Here is an 18,201-nt window from a genome sequence, read left to right as displayed (position 1 = left end):
TCTGCATTCACAATTTATGTATTTACAATAAGAAATATTGGTCACAAATATAATCAAATGATAGCAACTAAAGTTTGTATAATAACTTAAAGACATGCCATATTTAGTAATGCCCCACTAAAACTATTTACCTGTTTTCAGAGATAGTCAGGGTGTTGCCAGGTAAGGGCTGGTGAGTAAAGAGGAAGGGCCAGCACACTTTGAGGTCAGGTGACACCCAGGTTGTTATTGTTATAGACCTAGTAGACCACTGTTTGTATTACCTTTTTATACTTTATTTATACTATAGCCTAAGTAAAGCAACGTCTGCTACTCTATTCTCCAGTGTTGCCTCAACAATTGTTGGTCATCTAAGTAATATAGCAATTAATTTGACTGCTGCTAAGATAAGTTCAGACAGTCTATTAAGTGTGGTTTCTATTGTTTTAGTAGACAAACACCGGTAGAGGGATTTCAATGATGAATAGGACTGTACCAAGAGAGGTAGCGTTACGGGGGTGATATATGCATTACCTCGTTGTCAAAAGAGAGTCATTGGGCTGAACGGGTTTTAGTTGCTGGTGGTATTTGTAAAAAAAAGATACTGCTTAAAACAAGGACTACAGGTTTCGTATGTGACTATGTTGCAATATTTTGTGTTGAAAAATATAGAAACGCAAACACCCCTTTGAGACATGGTTTGTCCGCCGCTGCCCGGGTTGTTGCGCTTGCATGCTGCTGTGAGTGACACAGAGGAGACTACAAACTCAACTGGTTTGACAAGTTATTGAACAGGTAGGTGGACTTTTTTATTTTTGCTTTCTCTGTCCAACTTTTTGGGCACTTTTCCCACCTAATTTAGCTCCGCTGTCTTTTTCTGTTGTTATCACCTCCAAAGTACAAAAACGACAACTTGACTGAAACTTGTTGACAGGTTGACAAACTCGCAGCTAGTCGTTGACATTCACGATTACATTTCTCTCCACAGTAGAAATAACACAATACAGAAAGTGTGTTTTAAATGAAAATTGAAAAGGGCTGCTGTTAGTCGATATATCATGCCAGCTTACTCAGCAGAAAGTCTGTAGAAGTAACAACAGATTCACAATCCGGGCTGAATGAACCACTGTGGTTTGTTGTAGGAACTACCTTGAACTCTTTTTTTGAGCGTTCTCGTTGAAACTCTAGGAATTTGTCCATGGAAAGATAGACACGGAGAGATATGTATTTCTTTCCAAGTTTCTGTGGTAACACGGGTTCACAGTTTCTGTCCCGTAGCCAACATTCAACCTATAATTTTGTCCTTTTCTTTTTGAAAAAGAAGAAAACGAGGTATGCAGTGCAGTGGGCCCCATAGTGCAGTAACAGTGTGATTGTGTGTGTGCATGCATGCCTGACTGTGTTAAAGCCAGCAGAGTCGTTTGAATTGCTTCACATTTTCTCTTTTGTCTGTTGTTCTCTGACTCCTCTGCTTGTCCTTTGTTTTGCTACGTTTTTTACTTACACAGAATTGCATGTTTGCTGCTTCAATCCTCTCCAATTTGTCTCTGTAGCCTCCTCTTTCCTGTGACTAACTTTGATGTCTGACTCATTACATGAGGGTACTAATCTTCATGTTGCTATGTTTACTTCAGCTTTGTGCCTCTCTGCTCCCTCTGTTGGTTTTTCTCAGCACTCTGGGAACTGATTGTCCTGCAGTTGTTGACAGCTGTCAGTCGAGAGATTCATTTACACCCCACCCTTCCCCTTAACCCCTTATGCCTTACACTCATATCTGCTGATAACAACTTTCTGGTTTATCCACTGGGAAATGTTAATGTCTGCCGTGTGTGACATTAGTCAGTGTTTACTTTTAGACAGGGATCCCTTCTTTGTTTCCAGATTCCTCTTCCGTTCTTGAAACTCCAATAACCATTTTCCTTGTTTGTTTCATTCTTCTTACTTCCTATTTTGAATGCAACTATGCTCTCTAAATACCTTGTAACCCAACATAAACCCACGCTGAACTCAACTGTATTCTGTTTTTCCCAAGATGTTTTATTTGGCAGTCTTGCAGCTTCTCTCTGACCCCCTGTCAGGCTGTTGAGTGTTCTTCTGCCCCCACAATATCTTGTTAAAGCTATACTGTCTCACAGGACTGCTTTAAAATCAGTTCTCAAGTAAACACACATTAAAAACGGCACAAAGAGTCACTATGAGGCTAAACACAATGTTAAAGAACGGCAAGTCCCCACAGAGATGCAGAGATGCATGACGTTTTTGTGTTTGTTGCTCTGCCCTGCAGCACTGAGAAACTGACTCACACAAAAACAGTTAGTCAAAAAACAAATGTGTGGACTGGACCTTTAAGAAAAAATGATCTCGGGAACCTCAGGTAATGAGAAAAGTCTGTTTGAGGGAAAAGCAGATGTGTGCTGTAGATTGCAGTTTTAGGGCCGGCAATGATTTAGCTCAGAAGAGGGATTAAGGTTGATTGTAGTAGAAGGACATTTTTGAGCTGTTCAGTCATGTAGTCAGTGTGTTGGCTGACATTCAGAGCTGCGCCCTGCTTCACATATATGCAGCTGGTATCAAATTCACCCATGAGTAGAACCAGAAAGACCTCCACTTCGAGCAGAAGTCTCAGTCTTTATTGTACCTAAATTTCTCACACATTGCATTTGTTTAGTCGTTTAAATATACATATAACGTAAATTGTCATTCACTCAGAATGCATTTCACAGATTACACAGAGAAACTTTTATCTGGGATGTTGTCAGTGCTGTTATCTGATGCATCTTTGCAATGTGTGTGTGGGTGCTCTGTGCATGTTATTGGTCTAGGATCCTCTTCCTGGGAAACAAAAGTTCCAGCATACTGGTTTTTAAACAACAGTTTTGTTTATAGGCATTGAGTAAGGGGATTTATCGGTACCCAGACTGAGACATAATCACATGCGTCTTGTTTCTGTTTTGGTAAGTGTGATAGTTTACCCTCATAGCTGGTTGAGGTCAGTGGAACAAGCAGCTCTCTGCACAGGTATGCGGTGGAAATACTCGTTGTTTTTACAGAGTATCAAACCTTGAGCCATCAGATGTTTCCACTAAGTTACAAAATCTCAAGAGGCACATTATCACTTTTGGAGCTGGTTGCATGTAAACAGGATGTGGCTCTGACTTAAATCTTTGTACTTACATATTCCTACCATGAACTTTACCAATACATAACATTGAACAGTGTAGTTGAATAAGATAGTAATGCTGGGATTTGTTTTACCTCTTTTTAGGAAAAGCTGTTACCATGATCACAGTGACATCAGATCACTGAGGCTGTTACTTAGAAACCTCTTTAATAACTTTATTTTTTTGCACAACAATTCAAATATCTTGGAGAAATCCATTATTTCCATACAAATTGTTTAAATGCATGCTAACAATTGCGCCAATCCAACAAACAAATATGAAACAGCGATCCGAAGAGTATTAGGAAGGCAAAAGTGTTGTCTAAGTGCATTTCACTGTCCATCTGTTTATTGTCTTATTTTATATTGTCTCAGGCATGAAGATAAACTCTGAGATCTAGTTTATGGCCAACTAGGACTTCCAAAGATCAGTCATTAAGCCAGTTTTATAGTTGTAAAAAAAAAAAAAGGCTGCTTCATCAAACACTTGAATAACTCTTTAAAGTGATTTAATCACTCAGCATGAACATCTGGATTTAATTTCCTTAAATCCTCCAAAACTCCACTAATGTTTTTTTTTTATATATAACTTATGTGTTTTAAACAACAAGACAAGCTGTCTCTGGGTCTTTGATGAAGGTTTTCTGTGCAGTTGTTGTACATAAGTGATGAAAGATTTCTGTACCAAAGTGATGGCCTTTAAAATACAATTGAACACAAGCAGACACCAGCCTGCTTCCTCCGAACCTCCCATGAGACACACTCTCTGACTGTAAACGCTGACAATGCATCATTCTGTCTATGGGAATGAATATTCATTTCACTGCTGACTTTTGGACATCTGACACTGACCACAGTCCTCATCACAAGCAGGGTAACAAAGGAGCTCATTTAAATCTCTAGTCCGATGACCTAATCCCTCAAATTCAGCAGTGAGATTTTCACGTAACATTGAGCAGAGAGGGCTGTGAGTGTAGGGAGAATGCAAAAAAATGGAGGTCTAGATTTTTAAACTTTGATGTGTGAGGTCTTCATGTCATTTGCTTACGGTTACAGGTAACAGTGTCAAGTCAGTTGTCTGCTATAGATTCCTCAAAAGTTGTTTCCTCATTGTTTAGTTAAAATATACCTAGGACAAGCAGTAACACGACAAGAACGTTCAAATTCCAACAGAGTCCACTGGCATTTTTTTCTCTTCACTTCTTTACTCCTCCACTTCACATGGCCCCGCCTCACCCCCCTTTCCCCTCCTCTCTCCTCAGGTAGAGGAATAAACAGCATGGTGGGAGGGGAGTGCAGGTCTGAGCTGGTGAGGGTGCGATCCCTCTGTGATTGAGACAGACGGCTGGACTGAGGCAGACGATCGGAGGGGGACAAAAAGAAGAATGGCTCGAAATGTTAACTTTGACCTGAACTACCCTCTCATGGAAGCTGGACTGGAGTAAGTGTCTCTGTAGTCCCTTCTGATTCTACATATTTCTCCTGTTTTCTTTCTGTTTGTTTTTCTGTTTCAAGCTCAAAGTTCACTCAGCCATAAGTCGGGAGGGGAATAAGAGACTGAGATGAAAGGGTTAACTGAGCTTATTGATGTCTCATGAGCACTAAAGTGGACGGCAGATTCGAATCTAGTGTATTTTTCTTGTGTGTTTGTTCCATACAGTCCATCTCTGTTGTGTCAGTGTTTCCGTTTAAAACAACCTTTCTGCTTCTGTTGTTCTCGCTTCTTGTTCTGTCTATATGAACATATGAACGTCAAAGGGAACTAGACTGTGTTTTTTTTCTTCCTGCTTGCTCTCAGTAATAAATACAGTCCATTGGCTTAAATAGCAGGAAGAGGTCACACAGAAGGCAAACTGGGCTGTACTATCACAAGTGAACATAAAAAAGACTTCACAGAGTCTCTCCCCCCCCCCCCCCCCCCAGTGAGATTAGAGGGGGGGTGTCGGAGGGTCATTGTGTTTAACTGTGGTGTTGTCGGCAGGCAGCAGTCATCAGAGCGCTTTGGATCTGTACTGAAGTCTTCTGTAGATATCTGAACTAATCTGTAGATGTTTTAATACTGTTTTGCTCTACCTTAAAGGAAGAATGTGCGACATTTCACACATAAATGCAGCAGAAATCAAATTTTCCTCTGTAAATGTCTCTGTCATGCGTGAGTCTAGCTGTTTAAGTGAGGGACGAGACAGAAGAAGAATAACATACTGTACTCACTGCTTATTTGAATGTCACATTAGCGTATTTGGCTTGCCTTTGTTTATTAACCTGGTTCAGTCCTAGGGATGCACCAATGTATCGGTTGCTGGGAGTAGAGAGTAGGGGACGACATGCAGCAAAAGGGCAGAGACTCTTGCCTCCATACGTGGGGCACGCTTCATAACTGCTAGGCTATCGCCACCCCAAAAAGGGATTTTTTTTTGATGGGCAAAAGAATTCACCTTTTGGACAAACTCAGATTTGTTTTCATGGTTAAAATGTGAAAGAAAATGTGGACAGTGTAAGGCATGTTCCAGTGACATTTCAAGAAGAGATACTACTAACAACAATTTAAAAACATCCAATCACATAACTCATTTGAAAAACACACACAAAGTGTAACAAAAAAGTAATATGGGAATCTGTGTCTGAGTAAACTTTCGGCAAAGTTGATATTTAATCATTGTATCTGTATCAGCTTGATTTTCAAATTCTGTGCATCTCTACTATGTACACTTAAGGGATCCTAACCTAAAACAAGCTGAACTGAAGCTAGCTGCAGTGCTGCTCTTGGCTACTCCTGACGCCTTGTAGAGCAGAAAATAAATCCAGAATTGAACTCTGCTTCATTTTGTGATTTTCCCAGATTGAATTATCTTCAGTCTTAATTTAAAAATAACAATTCTTAAAATATGTTGTTGTGAAACACTTGATCGTCAACATCATGCTACCTTTGACTTATGTTACTGCATGCTTAGCAATTGTTGCAATTGTCATGTGAAAATGTACCTGAAATCTCCTTTTCTTTGTTTCTCTAATAAGATTGTTTCTATTGACAACCATAGCATAAACTATTAGTGTGTAGGCTTTTATTGTAGATGTGAGGAAACAAGTCATTCTCCTGGGGGTTAAAACATTTCTGTATTTGATTGGAGTATTGACTTGTTGTTATGTTTATGTGTCCCTCTGCCAGGAGTCCAATAGATGAAGAAGGGGTTCATGACTCGTTCACCCAGCTGATAGCAGAGCAGAGTCAGAATGGAGGACAGCCCGACGCCATCGAGCTGCAGCAGCTGCAGAGAGAACTGGATGAGGAGGGTCGAGGTAATCTGTGTTTGAGGGGACATAGATGATCCCAGCATGTGGAGTAATGCATTTGAATATGAACTAGTTATTATGGGAATAAACTATATTAACTTCATGATAAAATACTTTTTTTTTTATTCACATTATTCCGGTTTTATTGAAATTATTGCATTGTTATTTTTTGGCCATAAAAGTGAAAAAAAAGTACATATTACCAATACTGATGTGTTTTTTTCTTCTTTTACAGCAGTATTAATGTTAACAACGTTTTGTTTTTTCCACAGACGATGTAGCCTACCTGTCGAGCCCGGGCCCTGAGTTTAGGGGGAGGATTCGGGGACGAAGGGATGTGGAATGGGAGGAAGATGAAAGACAGGTAGACCCCCTCATAGGTGAACGCTGGTCCTCGGCCACCTTGAGGGTCCTGTCCTCTATGCCAAGTCGCACCATCGGTGAGTCCTGCATAGCGACCAGCAGTACATACACAGAGTTGGTGGAACTGTAGCCTGCTGATGCTTCTTGCAACGTCAGAGAAATTAAACATTGAGTTGTGGGGCTTCATTAGGCGACACTCTTTGTCTTGGTAAGAGTCCTACAATAAGTAAGGATGACCCTGATGATGGCCATGAGCCGAAACGCATCGGTCTAACTTGTTAATAAAGTTAATCTTCTTACTACTGTGTTGCTGGAGCATTTTGACCTCTGCTACAGTACGTGAGCAGGACTTGTGGCCAATTAAAAAGAGGAGTTAATCGCAGTACTTGGCTTATAGTTGGATATTTAATAAAATGTTTTGATTGCTTTTCTTTTTTATTTAACTGTTTTTTTTTTAAATACCTTTCAAATGAAGCCCTGAAACTGTTGGTTAAAATTCTTGTCAGCTGACTTCCTTCCTGACACTGCAGCAGTGACAAGACCTAATTGTACAGACCATAGCATAGGTGTACTGTAAGGCTAGGTAGTTGAATTGGTCAATGCCGATCAATCACCGAAATATTTCAAGATCCTGGTGGGTTGAGTAAACTTTTTCCTACCATGGTGTGTTTTAAACCCATTTCAAGCCTAGGATAACAATGGAACAAGAAGTTTAGTTTCCCTACATTTGAAACTTATAGGATCTGTATGTGCCTTATAGAGTTGATCTAGTTAAAAGTGTATTTTATTACATCACTTAACCAACAAACTTAGCTTCTGTGTTAGCATGGCTTGATTCAGTTGCTTCTAGCGTGGAGCTGCGGACGGTAGAGAAAAAAAAAACAGGCTGTTTCAGCTGAGCAGAGTTTCATGGAGAAGCAGTCTGTATGGAGCCTTCCGTCTGTGGCAGGTCATCTGCTGCAACGTGTAGTTGAAGATATCTGTCGTCGATCCCCTTTTCTGTGCCACATGATAAATATATCTGCTGGTTGAGCTTTCAACATGGTAAGCATAAGTGAGAGACTACTGTTTATCTTTCAGTACTTCCTCTCTGCTGCTTTGTAAAAGCAGTTTTCATGTTAACTTGATGTCAGCTTGTTTTTTCTTTTTGCATTTTGATTCTTTATATATTTCAGTAGATAACAAAATGTTTTGTTTGATTATAAGTCTATATTTCAGACATTTCTGAACAGCATTAACGTAAACTAATAAGCCATGTGAGAAGAAACAATGAGTGTTTGAGTCTAGCCTGGCACAATTTTTGCATCTTTCTTTCATTCTGGTTCCCACCGGTTGTGATTTGGACATTTTGGGCCATTTTTAGGGTGAGCAACATGTGTGAGCTCACAGTAAACAGACAATTGTTTCACCCTAACTTTAGCCTGAATGTTTCCTATCAGTTCCCTTGTAATGATTCTGTTTGAAGTTGGGTTGAGCTGTTGTGATAATGCAAAAGGTAATATTCGGGAAAATTCCCAGCCAGCAGACAGGCTGATATTTGTATCACTCCACTGGTGAACAATCGTTGTGCACATTGTGAAGCTGCTTCAAGTATTCTATTTACCCCTCACACATCGATTCTGTGAAGACTTTGTAAAACTTGCCGTCGGATCCTGTTGCTTCGTCCACCACATCCGCATCGTCCTTTTTACATCATGTCACCAGGCAGGATATTGAAAAACTGGGGAAACAACAGAGAAAATGATGAAACCAAGGTCTTAAGGTTAAACACAAAGTTTGAACGTTCAGAGTTTTAAAATGTTTCACTGCAGTAAATGCTTAATCCCATCCCTGAACTGTCTGCTCCTCTTCCTCTTGTCAGGTCGCAGCAGAGGAGCAATCATCTCTCAGTACTACAACAGGACCATGCAGCTCCGCAGACGCAGACAGAGCAGGCCCTCCATCAAAGACTTCTCTCACTCTGCCAGACCGAGCATACGAGGCTACGGCATGGAGGCAGACAGCACAGATGCTCAGGATGCAGAGGGTGAGGGAAAAACTGTGCGCTTAGAAGACATTAGAACAAATACTCATCTGTTCTTGACATTTTTTGCATTTGTGTTTTGTGTTCCAGCGAGTAAGAGGGAACGCTTGGTGAACAACCTGCAGAACCTGTCAGCGGGCGACAGAGAGAGAATGCTCAAAGCGATGCCTCTCAGTGTGAGAGAGAAGCACGAACTGAGGTGGGTCTTCTCACTGAGCTCATTGATCCTGTTGGGATCAGTTGTGTTTTTAGTTTCTATTCTGATTGTCTCTCTTTGTCTGTTCATCACCAGGAGGCAAGCATTACAAAAAGAGAAGCGCACACTTTCTGGCAGCAAAATCCCCTGTTGCAGTCACCTCAAGTATTACATTATCATTGTGAGTCACTTACAGTATTTCTTTGTTTCTGAGCCTTTTTGTCTTACTGGTAGACACAGAGTCATTGCACTCTGACATGGTCTATTAAATACTGCACTAGTTTGTATACGTATCTATCGGATAGACTCAGATATTTTGCATACACAGACCGACCACAACTTCCATTTAGTAGCTGCCCTAGAGCTTTTGGACCGCATCACAGATGTTCATGAGCAGATGGAGCTTGCCATGTTTTCTTGAATTGAAGAAATTATGATAACATTGTTTAAAAAATTTAAAAAAAAAATGTAAAAGCCTCTTCATATTTTCTTACAAGGTCAGATCAAAAGTTTTAATCAAGTTAAGATGTTTAAATTAAACAACTGAATATTAAGCAGCTTGTCCTGGAATTGAGTTATAGTTCTGTTTTGCACACTCAACATCCCAAGGCCTAAAATCTGCATTTGTGTAGCTAAGAGGTGACATAATCTAAATCCACTCCAACTCATGAAATGTAATATTGGCATATTGACTCAGGTGAGCTGAATAGGAGCGGTTGTAAGGTATCTACTGTCAATGCTTGCTAAATAGCAATAAAGCATGTCAAATCTAAGTTAGATGCCAGGAAGTTTGTTGAGTTGAGTCATACTAGTTATCTAGGCTCTTCGTACACAGCTGGAAAGTTGTGACATTTTGTCTAGACAGAATAACTTAATTATTGTTCCCATTTTAAGACATTGCTTCTTAAGGAAATGTATCTCAGTGTCTTTGGGTGTTGTGGGTATTTCCTATTGGTGTTGTTATCGCGGATCCCTCTGTTGCTCAAGCATTTACTGCTCTGAGAGTGTGAGTCATAGATGTCAGACTCATTAAAGCTTAACACAAACAAATGCGTTCGTTATGTCTAGAATCTTACTGTTGCATTGTGGGTTGTTTTTGTAGGATATGGATACATTTATATTTCATCACTTGATTACCATTAGTTATTATCTAATGCCAATATCATTTATTTTTTTATAAATATATATTTACAGTTATTTTCTTCTTTCTCCTCCCAGGCTGTGAGGCAGAGTTGGTACAGCTGGCTGTCCTTCCTGCACTCCCTCCAGCTGTGGCAAGTAGCACTCAAGAGAGTGAGCGGTCGATTCGGCTCTGGAGTCCTCTCATACTTCCTCTTCCTCCAGACCCTGCTCTTCTTCAACCTCTTTCTGTTCCTTGTGACGGGTGCTTTCATGGTGCTGCCTCAGGCGGTACTCCCTCCAATTCAAGAAACAGGGAGCAACTCCTTCTCTGGGCTGGAGCTCCTAACTGGAGTGGTGAGCTAATGCCGTTTTTCAAACATACACAAAACGTCCGGAAAAATGTCCAGGTGAGCTGGAAACAGCAAACAGCAAAAATATTCAACGAAACTTAACACAGACTTGTTCCTGCCAACTCCCTAAGTAAAAATATCTGTATGAAATCAGGGTGAGCTGATGTGTGACGCAGCAGGTAAAAGACAGGAAAGTTCCCTATGTGCATGTAGGAGGGGGTGATGATGTTTATATTGCGCAATCAGTAAGTGACTGGTGCAATCTTCTTGCACGAAATTAAACTGGGTCATACGATTTTCTGCTCGCCGGAATGTGTTTTCTACTTCTTTGTTTATATTGTAGATAGGTCCAATAACATGTAAAGCTTTAATGTAAAGGCAAAAACTGTCCTTACAGCAGTCGACTCTGCTTTGCCTGCCATCTGGAAAATCTTGTAAACATTACAACCACAGTGTCCTTTTTACATCCTTTACTGCCTCCTGAGACAAACCTCCTCCTCCCGTCCTACAGGTAAAACTACACACTGTAAAGGACAGGTGTGAATAACAGCTGGCGTGTCCTGAAGTTTTCTAGAGACGGCTTCAATATGCCATGGTGACTTTGTATTGCTACACTTCTCAATCACTGTGAGGCCTCAGTTTGGAGAAAATGATTACCACATCCTGCATGATCAGTTTCCAGTTAAAAAGCCATCTCCCAAACTGAAACCTTTCAATAAAGTAGATGTCTTTTGTACACCAGATCAACTTTGGACAGGAAGCTAAAAATTAAAACAGATTGTGGATTTTTAAATTGAGTTAAGAGGATATATTTATTTTAAAATAAAATCCTTAATTGCGAGACAAACATTCAGACAAACTAAAATATTCAGAGTCATTCCATATTCCTTTTACCTTAATGGCCTTGATACTTTAATTATAATTCATCTAAATATAATAAAGAATCATGTTCTGTTTAAGGGATTTGGAGTAAAATATATAATAAACGTCAGTAATAATAATGATATTACCTCTCTGTCTCCTCTTGTCTCAGGGCTATTTCTCAAACTCGGTGATGTACTATGGATACTACTGTAACTACACACTGCGTGATGAGTGCCAGGACGATGTTGGTCTGAAGAATTTATCTGTGTTACATGAAACCAGGCAGGACTGTATGTCAAAGCAGCACTCTTACAACATGCCGCTCGCTTACTTCTTCACCATAGGAGTGGCTTTCTTCATCACGTGCATCATCCTCGTATACAGGTACAAACTGTGTTCAGACAAGTAGTTTTATCGTCTTTATGTAAGAGACAAACTGTTCCAACACAATCGGAATGTAAAAAACGTCTGATGAAGCATGCTAATTTGTGATTTCCCAACAGTATGTCAAAGTCGTTTGGTCAGAGCTTCCGAATCGATAAATCTCACAGTATCTTGGCCATAAAGGTCCTCTGCTCCTGGGACTTCAAGGTCATAAAGAAAACCTCAGTGAAGCTCATGTCTGAGAATATCTGCACCCAGCTCAAGGTACATGTAAACACACTCAAACAAATCTGAATCTGTATAAGCACATCGCCCTCTTTACATCCCTCTCTGTCACACACTTGGCGTGCAGGATTGTGGTGATCTGACACTCTCTTTTACTTCTTTAGCTCTCTGTTTCATTTCAAATATTCTTCTCTTGCCCTTTTTCCTCCCTCAAATCATTTCCCCACTGCCTCCACCTCTTCCAGGAGCTGCTAGCAGAGGTGAATCATAAGCATGTCAAAATCACTGTGCGTCAGAAGCTGAAGAGACTGGCAGTTCATGGCCTGGCATGGTCCATCTGCATTGCAAGCACTATTTCCTGTGTGCTTGGTATCTACTACTTCTCTGGTTTCATGTACCAGGTAAGGTGGGAGGGGTTTTTATGGTCTTAGATTAAAATGAAATAAGTACCTCAACTTTTATTGGTGTATACTTGGACTTCAGGCTATATTTATTGTCCTTGTTATTTGTTGCTATTCATGCATTTAGTGTGACCCTGCTGGCCACCGTATTTACTGTGGTTAAAGTAAATCCCACAAACCTCTTACCATCTGAAAATCTTTTGGTTGGGATTTTAAAGTCCACAATACGTTATTTATTAACAATTAACACGTAGTTAATCAAACTTCAGAGAGAGCACAGGCCAAAATAATAAACTAATCTAAGCAGCTCTCTTTAAAACTGGCGCCCTCAGGTATCCTTGAATACGGCGCACAAATGCAGCACTAGCTTCTGTCCAATCTTTTCCCAATCATGGAGCGGGTACCTGCAGCGCTGCACAAGACCGACAGATGCACAAATAAGAAAAGGAGCACAAAGGCAGATCCAATAATAACCAAACTTGAATATACATATGACTCACAGTCATAACATGAACTCCCAGTCCTGACGCTGTTTGCATGTCATCCACCCACATGTCTTGTCGCCCTAAAGCTGTCCTATCTAATAAAGGAAAAAAGCCCCAAATTAATCTCAGAAAAGCCATGCTGGCCAGCAGCTAGATTTTATAATGAGTATGATAAAAGAGGTATTTCAGATATAAAGACAGCTGGAAGATCATTTACGAGAGAGCTTTGTCCAACTTATATTTGTTTTTGTCTCTCTTGCTCTCTTCCAAACAGAATCTCAAACAAAGCAGTCCCATTATGAACTCGTACAAGTACGAGGCCAGCCTGCTGGCTCTCCCTGTAGTCGTGTCCCTCATCAACCTGTTCCTCCCTGGTCTTTTTGTCCTAGCAGCCTGGATGGAGGACTATGAGTCTCCGTCTGTACGCACATATGTCTCCATTGGCAGGTAGGAGTTCACAGCAGCCAGAATCAGTCAGCAGGAGTGATGCGTTTGGTGGCAAACATGTTGTCTGTTGTTGTTTCTAGAAACTTGATGTTAAAAGTGAGTGTGCTCGGAGTCCTGTGCTACCATTGGCTGGGTCGGGTGGCTTCTGACCCTCTAGGCAATGGACTGGAGGTAACTTAAAAGATGAAGCAACTATAGTTTTCAGTTATTCATTCTAGGGCAGGTACTTTTTCCTCACAGCGTTGAACAGAATTCATGTAGATCATTGATGATTTGCTCAGTGTGTTATTTGTGTGAAGGCTGTCTCTGAACTCTTCACTGTTGTCTTCAGTGCTGGGAGAGTTTTGTTGGCCAGGAGCTTTATCGTTTCCTGCTCATGGACTTCATCTTCACGCTGTTGGACACCTTGTTTGGAGAATTTCTGTGGAGGTAGGTCACTCATAGAAAAAGTCCTCTGTGTCTCTTTCTCTCTTGTTTTAAGAGAAAGTCTTGCAGAGAAAACGATCTGTGTATTTACTTTTTGTTGCAGAGCTTATAAAAATAAAAGATCTTTGTTGAAACTACAGACTGTATAAAAAGATGGATGGCACAACTGCTATCCAAAAATCCAAAATGTCCGTCTTCACTGTTGCTTCGATGTCGGGTCACACAATGGCTTAGCGTCAACATTCCCCGGATGTTGTTCCTTCACACACTTAACACACCTGGGCCACTGTGTTCATTGATAAGCCACACCCACTACCAGCCAGCCCAACTCAAAAGAGGAAGTCATGAGCACCAAGAGACTTTAGAACCTTACAAAAGACTAACACAATAGTCATTGAACTCTCCAGAACTGAGTGTCTGCTTCAAACTGACACAAAACTCTTTTCCGCTGTGGACTGCCTCCACCTGAGCAACCTTTTAGTGAGTGACTTTGAATGTGTGCTTCAGTTGGCTCCTCCAGCCAGATCCCTACTAAGCACACTCTGGCTCCAAATGGTATCACCAGTAAAGTATTTCAGCACCTGTCTTGGAATTTTGGTTTCAATATTGTACAACAGAAGGAGATGGAGATGGGCTGTCTATATTTATATAGCATTAATTGGGTTAACTCATGAGCTTATAACTACTTATTTTTCTGTTTTTGTGTCTGTAGGTTGTTTTCTGAAAAGGTGCTGAAGCGGAGGAGGAGACCTGTGTTTGATATTGCCAGGAATGTCCTTGACCTCATCTATGGACAGACGTTGGCCTGGTACAAAACTTCTCTTATTATTGTTAGCTTAAATATTGTTACATGAAGTAAAATCATTTTGCTTTTTTGTAAAAATGACGAGTTCTGTGTTTTCTAGGTTGGGTGTTCTATTCACCCCTCTCCTACCTGCAGTGCAGGTTCTCAAACTCTTGGTTCTCTTCTACATAAAGAAGGTATATCAATAAAAACATTTCAATCAAAAGACTCAAAATCAAAGTTTTAACTGATATTTCTTCTTGGAAAAACGTGGACATCTCTTATGCATGTTAAACTGTTTGTTTTTTTGCCATTTCCCTGTCTGTCATGAGTAAGACGTGCTGAAACATGCTTTTATTCTCTCTACAGAGCAGCGTGATGATGAACTGTCAGGCACCCAGGAGGCCTTACAGAGTCAGCCAGATGCACACAATCTTCATCACTCTCCTCTGCTTCCCCTCCTTCCTCGGAGCCTCTGTGTGTGTCACGTACACAATGTGGAGGTACACACACACACACACACACACACACACACACACACACACACACACACACACACACACACACACACACACACACACACACACACACACACACACACACACACACACACACACACACACACACACACACACACACACACACACACACACAAAAAAAGCTGGAGTTTGTTTAGCATAAATTCTGAGTTGTTAACCCTTGACCTCCAAAGTCCAGTTTGTTAGGGTTAGGGCTCAGGCCCAGTTTTGCCTGGAGCAGTGTGAGTGCAAGTCAGCAGGGGAATAGGAAGGGGGGACAACCGGCTTCAGTGCAGAAAGGGGCAAATGGTCCTTGTGTGAGTGTGACCTTACTGAAGTTTGGAAAACAAGTCCGTATTTCATTAGTGATATAAAATGTTTTACTTACTGTTGCTGTGTTAAGAGCGAAACACTAAGACACACATTCTGTTTGAGAAAATAATGCATGAGGCTAATTCTGTTTTTTTAGGTCTCTTCAGCGTATAAACACTCAAAAAAGACTGATACCTGAAATGTTTTATACATTTTGCACTGGTTTAGATTTTTCTGGGATCTATAGACTTTTTTTATTTGGCCTGCCTACAGATGAACCGTAGTTTCTCCCGTTGTGACTTCTGCTGCGAACAGTTTGACACATACACTAAAAACATCTGTCTGCTGTCCTCAGTATCACGCCCTCCTCCTCATGCGGTCCGTTTCGTGGGCTCAAAACAATGCTCCAGGCCGGGAAGCGCTTGGTGGAAGAACTGGAAAAAGATAATCCCAATTTGTCCCCGCTGGTCTGGGTTCACTCCTACCTGGTGGAAAACCCTTTCTTCCTGTTTGTGGGGGCAGGCATCTTTCTGTGAGTACTCACACACACTCGTGCACACAAAAAGAAGCCTAAGTGGATCCGTTTTTTTATCACTGATAAAAATAATAGACAGACTCAGTATGAGCACATCATCAAACTGTGTGTTTATTCATATCTGAGAAGTGTGGATGGCTGCACTACGTAGCAACTTTAAAATACCCAGTTTATTTTCTTGAGCTGCCACTGCAAAGCTGTAAACCCCTGTTAGTGAAAATGTGTACAATGAAGGTGGCTTTAAACCTTCTCTGTTAACTCAGGCTTCTGTTGATGGCTCTGCGTGCACTCTCATAAAAGGGGGCGTAGGACAACTGAGATGGTTGGTGGGTTAGGGGGGGTAACAGTCAAATTTAAAACCCAAGGAAAAGAAAGAGGAACTGAGTATAAGCTAAATTCTAGATGCTCAAAACCAAATTCTTTCACAAAACACAAAACAATAGAAGCTTATCTTTAAATAAAATTAATGAAAATGTTTTTGAAGCAGGTTTAAACGAAAATTCTGAACACGACCTGATCCTGAATAGGTTAGGATTGGATTGCAGTCCTCGGTAGTCCAGCCCAATTAAAAGATAGCCAGCAACTTGACACTAAAAAGTTACATTTTGAACAGACTCAGCTTTCCGACCTGGTTTTACTTCATAGACCTCCAGTTGTACTGATCACAGAATCAGAAATACTTTATTAATCCTAGGAGGAAATTCAGTGACCAAAAATTCTGATGCACTGTTTTCTTTTCCTCAGGATAGTCATCTACTTCCACAGTCAGGTGGTGGACGGTGAGAGGAAGATCATCAGCTTACTACAGGAGCAGATAGAAAACGTAAATATACCGTCATATATAACAACTCTGTCTCCCAGTCTGTGTAATTTCAAAGCTATCTATAAAGCTGGCTAATTCATCTTTCATCTCATCTGCTCAGGAGGGGGAGGATAAAAAGTTTCTGATCACTCGCCTGCAGTCCATCCATGAGCAAAGACGAACTCCCGCTCGAAGACTCACAAGTCAGGTCAGTCTTTGCTGTTCTGGATCTTTAAAACTGCTTTTTCAGTCTGAAACAGAAGTTTAACCACATCATCATCCTCCTCAAACCCCCTTGTGTTTGTTTTACAGGACTCTAACTATTGATATTCGAGCCATCGAGGTCTGGAAAAATCTTGAACCAGCAAGGATGTAACTGGAACATCATGGAAAGAAAAGCTGCATGAATGAGCAAATTCATGTTTTATGGATTTGGCAGACTTTTTTTTAAAGATTTGTTTGGGCCATTATTGCCGATGTTGGATAGGACAGCTGAAGAGACAGGAAATGAGAGGAGAGCCGGGGATGACATGCAGCAAAGGGCCGAGGTTGGACTCGAACCCATGGTCGCTGAGACAAGGACTGTAGCCTCTGTACATGGGGCGTGCAACATAACCACTAGGCTACCAGTGCCCCCTGATTTCATAATAGGCAAGGATTTTAAAAGCTGCAGCGTTTGTGGAGAGGAGGCACTAAACATGGAAATGTCAGGTGAGAAAGTGGATACCTGCTTTATGCATGATGTTCGTAGAAGAGACGCCTGAAGGAAAGATTTAGGAAGTTTAAATGTTATGGAGGGTAACACCTGAGGAATCTAAAAGCTGATGTTTTCTGTTAACAGAGATTTCATTCAGTCGTAGAAGCACTTTTATATCAACTGTGAACAAATCGTTTTTTTTTAAATGAGGTGCAAAATATGTCTGTAGTTTATTTTATTATTTTTTATGTTTTTATTTCTTTTTAAAATAATTTTATCAGTATGTATGTTGTAGGTCAACGTTGGATGCTATTGGTGTGAGTATGAAGCTTTGATTTCTGAGTTCTCTGTGAGCTCTTAAAGGGGACAGCGACCACTGTTGAACGTTGTTATAAATAAAACATGTTTTATCTTTTCAGCACGTCTTGTTATTTAATCATGCTTGTAGAAGATGTGGGCACTACAACAGCACAAAAAGAATAGTTACAAACTCAAAAGCCAGCAAGAAAACGTTTTGTTCATATCAGTATTATTGGATCGATTAGAATACAGGCATTGTTTTTTACAAATATGCAAATAAACACTCAAAGTTATCGCAGGATCAGTATCATATGATAAGACCTGAATAAAGGTCAGATATTCAGTAGAAAAATAAATATACACAATTTTTAAATGGCAGGAAGAATGCAATAATAATCTTTTTCCTTGTAACTTTTATTTGTGATTATTACCCATTAAATTAATATTTTCCAAAATTTGAAAAGCAGCAAATTTGGTCGAAGCAGCAGCACCATAGATGGATTTGTGAGATAGAGTTGACAGAAGAGAGCAGCAGAT

General features: G+C 40.5%; 1 protein-coding gene across 1 annotated transcript; it reads left to right on the top strand.

Annotated features, from left to right (window-relative positions):
* Window positions 1–632: 632 nt before the first annotated feature.
* tmc6b (transmembrane channel-like 6b) lies at window positions 633–17,782 on the top strand. The gene is made up of 21 exons (XM_065953156.1): window positions 633–778; window positions 4,406–4,580; window positions 6,306–6,436; window positions 6,703–6,870; window positions 8,655–8,819; window positions 8,907–9,015; window positions 9,109–9,193; window positions 10,231–10,488; window positions 11,518–11,732; window positions 11,852–11,996; window positions 12,203–12,358; window positions 13,118–13,290; window positions 13,371–13,461; window positions 13,622–13,719; window positions 14,429–14,524; window positions 14,622–14,697; window positions 14,870–15,003; window positions 15,686–15,862; window positions 16,610–16,688; window positions 16,789–16,875; window positions 16,980–17,782. The coding sequence occupies exons 2-21, from the start codon at window positions 4,525–4,527 to the stop codon at window positions 16,992–16,994; spliced, it is 2,514 nt and encodes an 837-aa protein (XP_065809228.1). The 5' UTR covers window positions 633–778; window positions 4,406–4,524; the 3' UTR covers window positions 16,995–17,782.
* The last annotated feature ends 419 nt before the right edge of the window (window positions 17,783–18,201 follow it).

The sequence above is a fragment of the Labrus bergylta genome, chromosome 1 (assembly GCF_963930695.1).
Source record: "Labrus bergylta chromosome 1, fLabBer1.1, whole genome shotgun sequence".
In the NCBI taxonomy this organism is placed as follows: domain Eukaryota; kingdom Metazoa; phylum Chordata; class Actinopteri; order Labriformes; family Labridae; genus Labrus; species Labrus bergylta.
The sequence above is the reverse complement of the archived record's forward strand: the minus strand, read 5'-3'. Positions and strand labels throughout refer to the sequence as shown.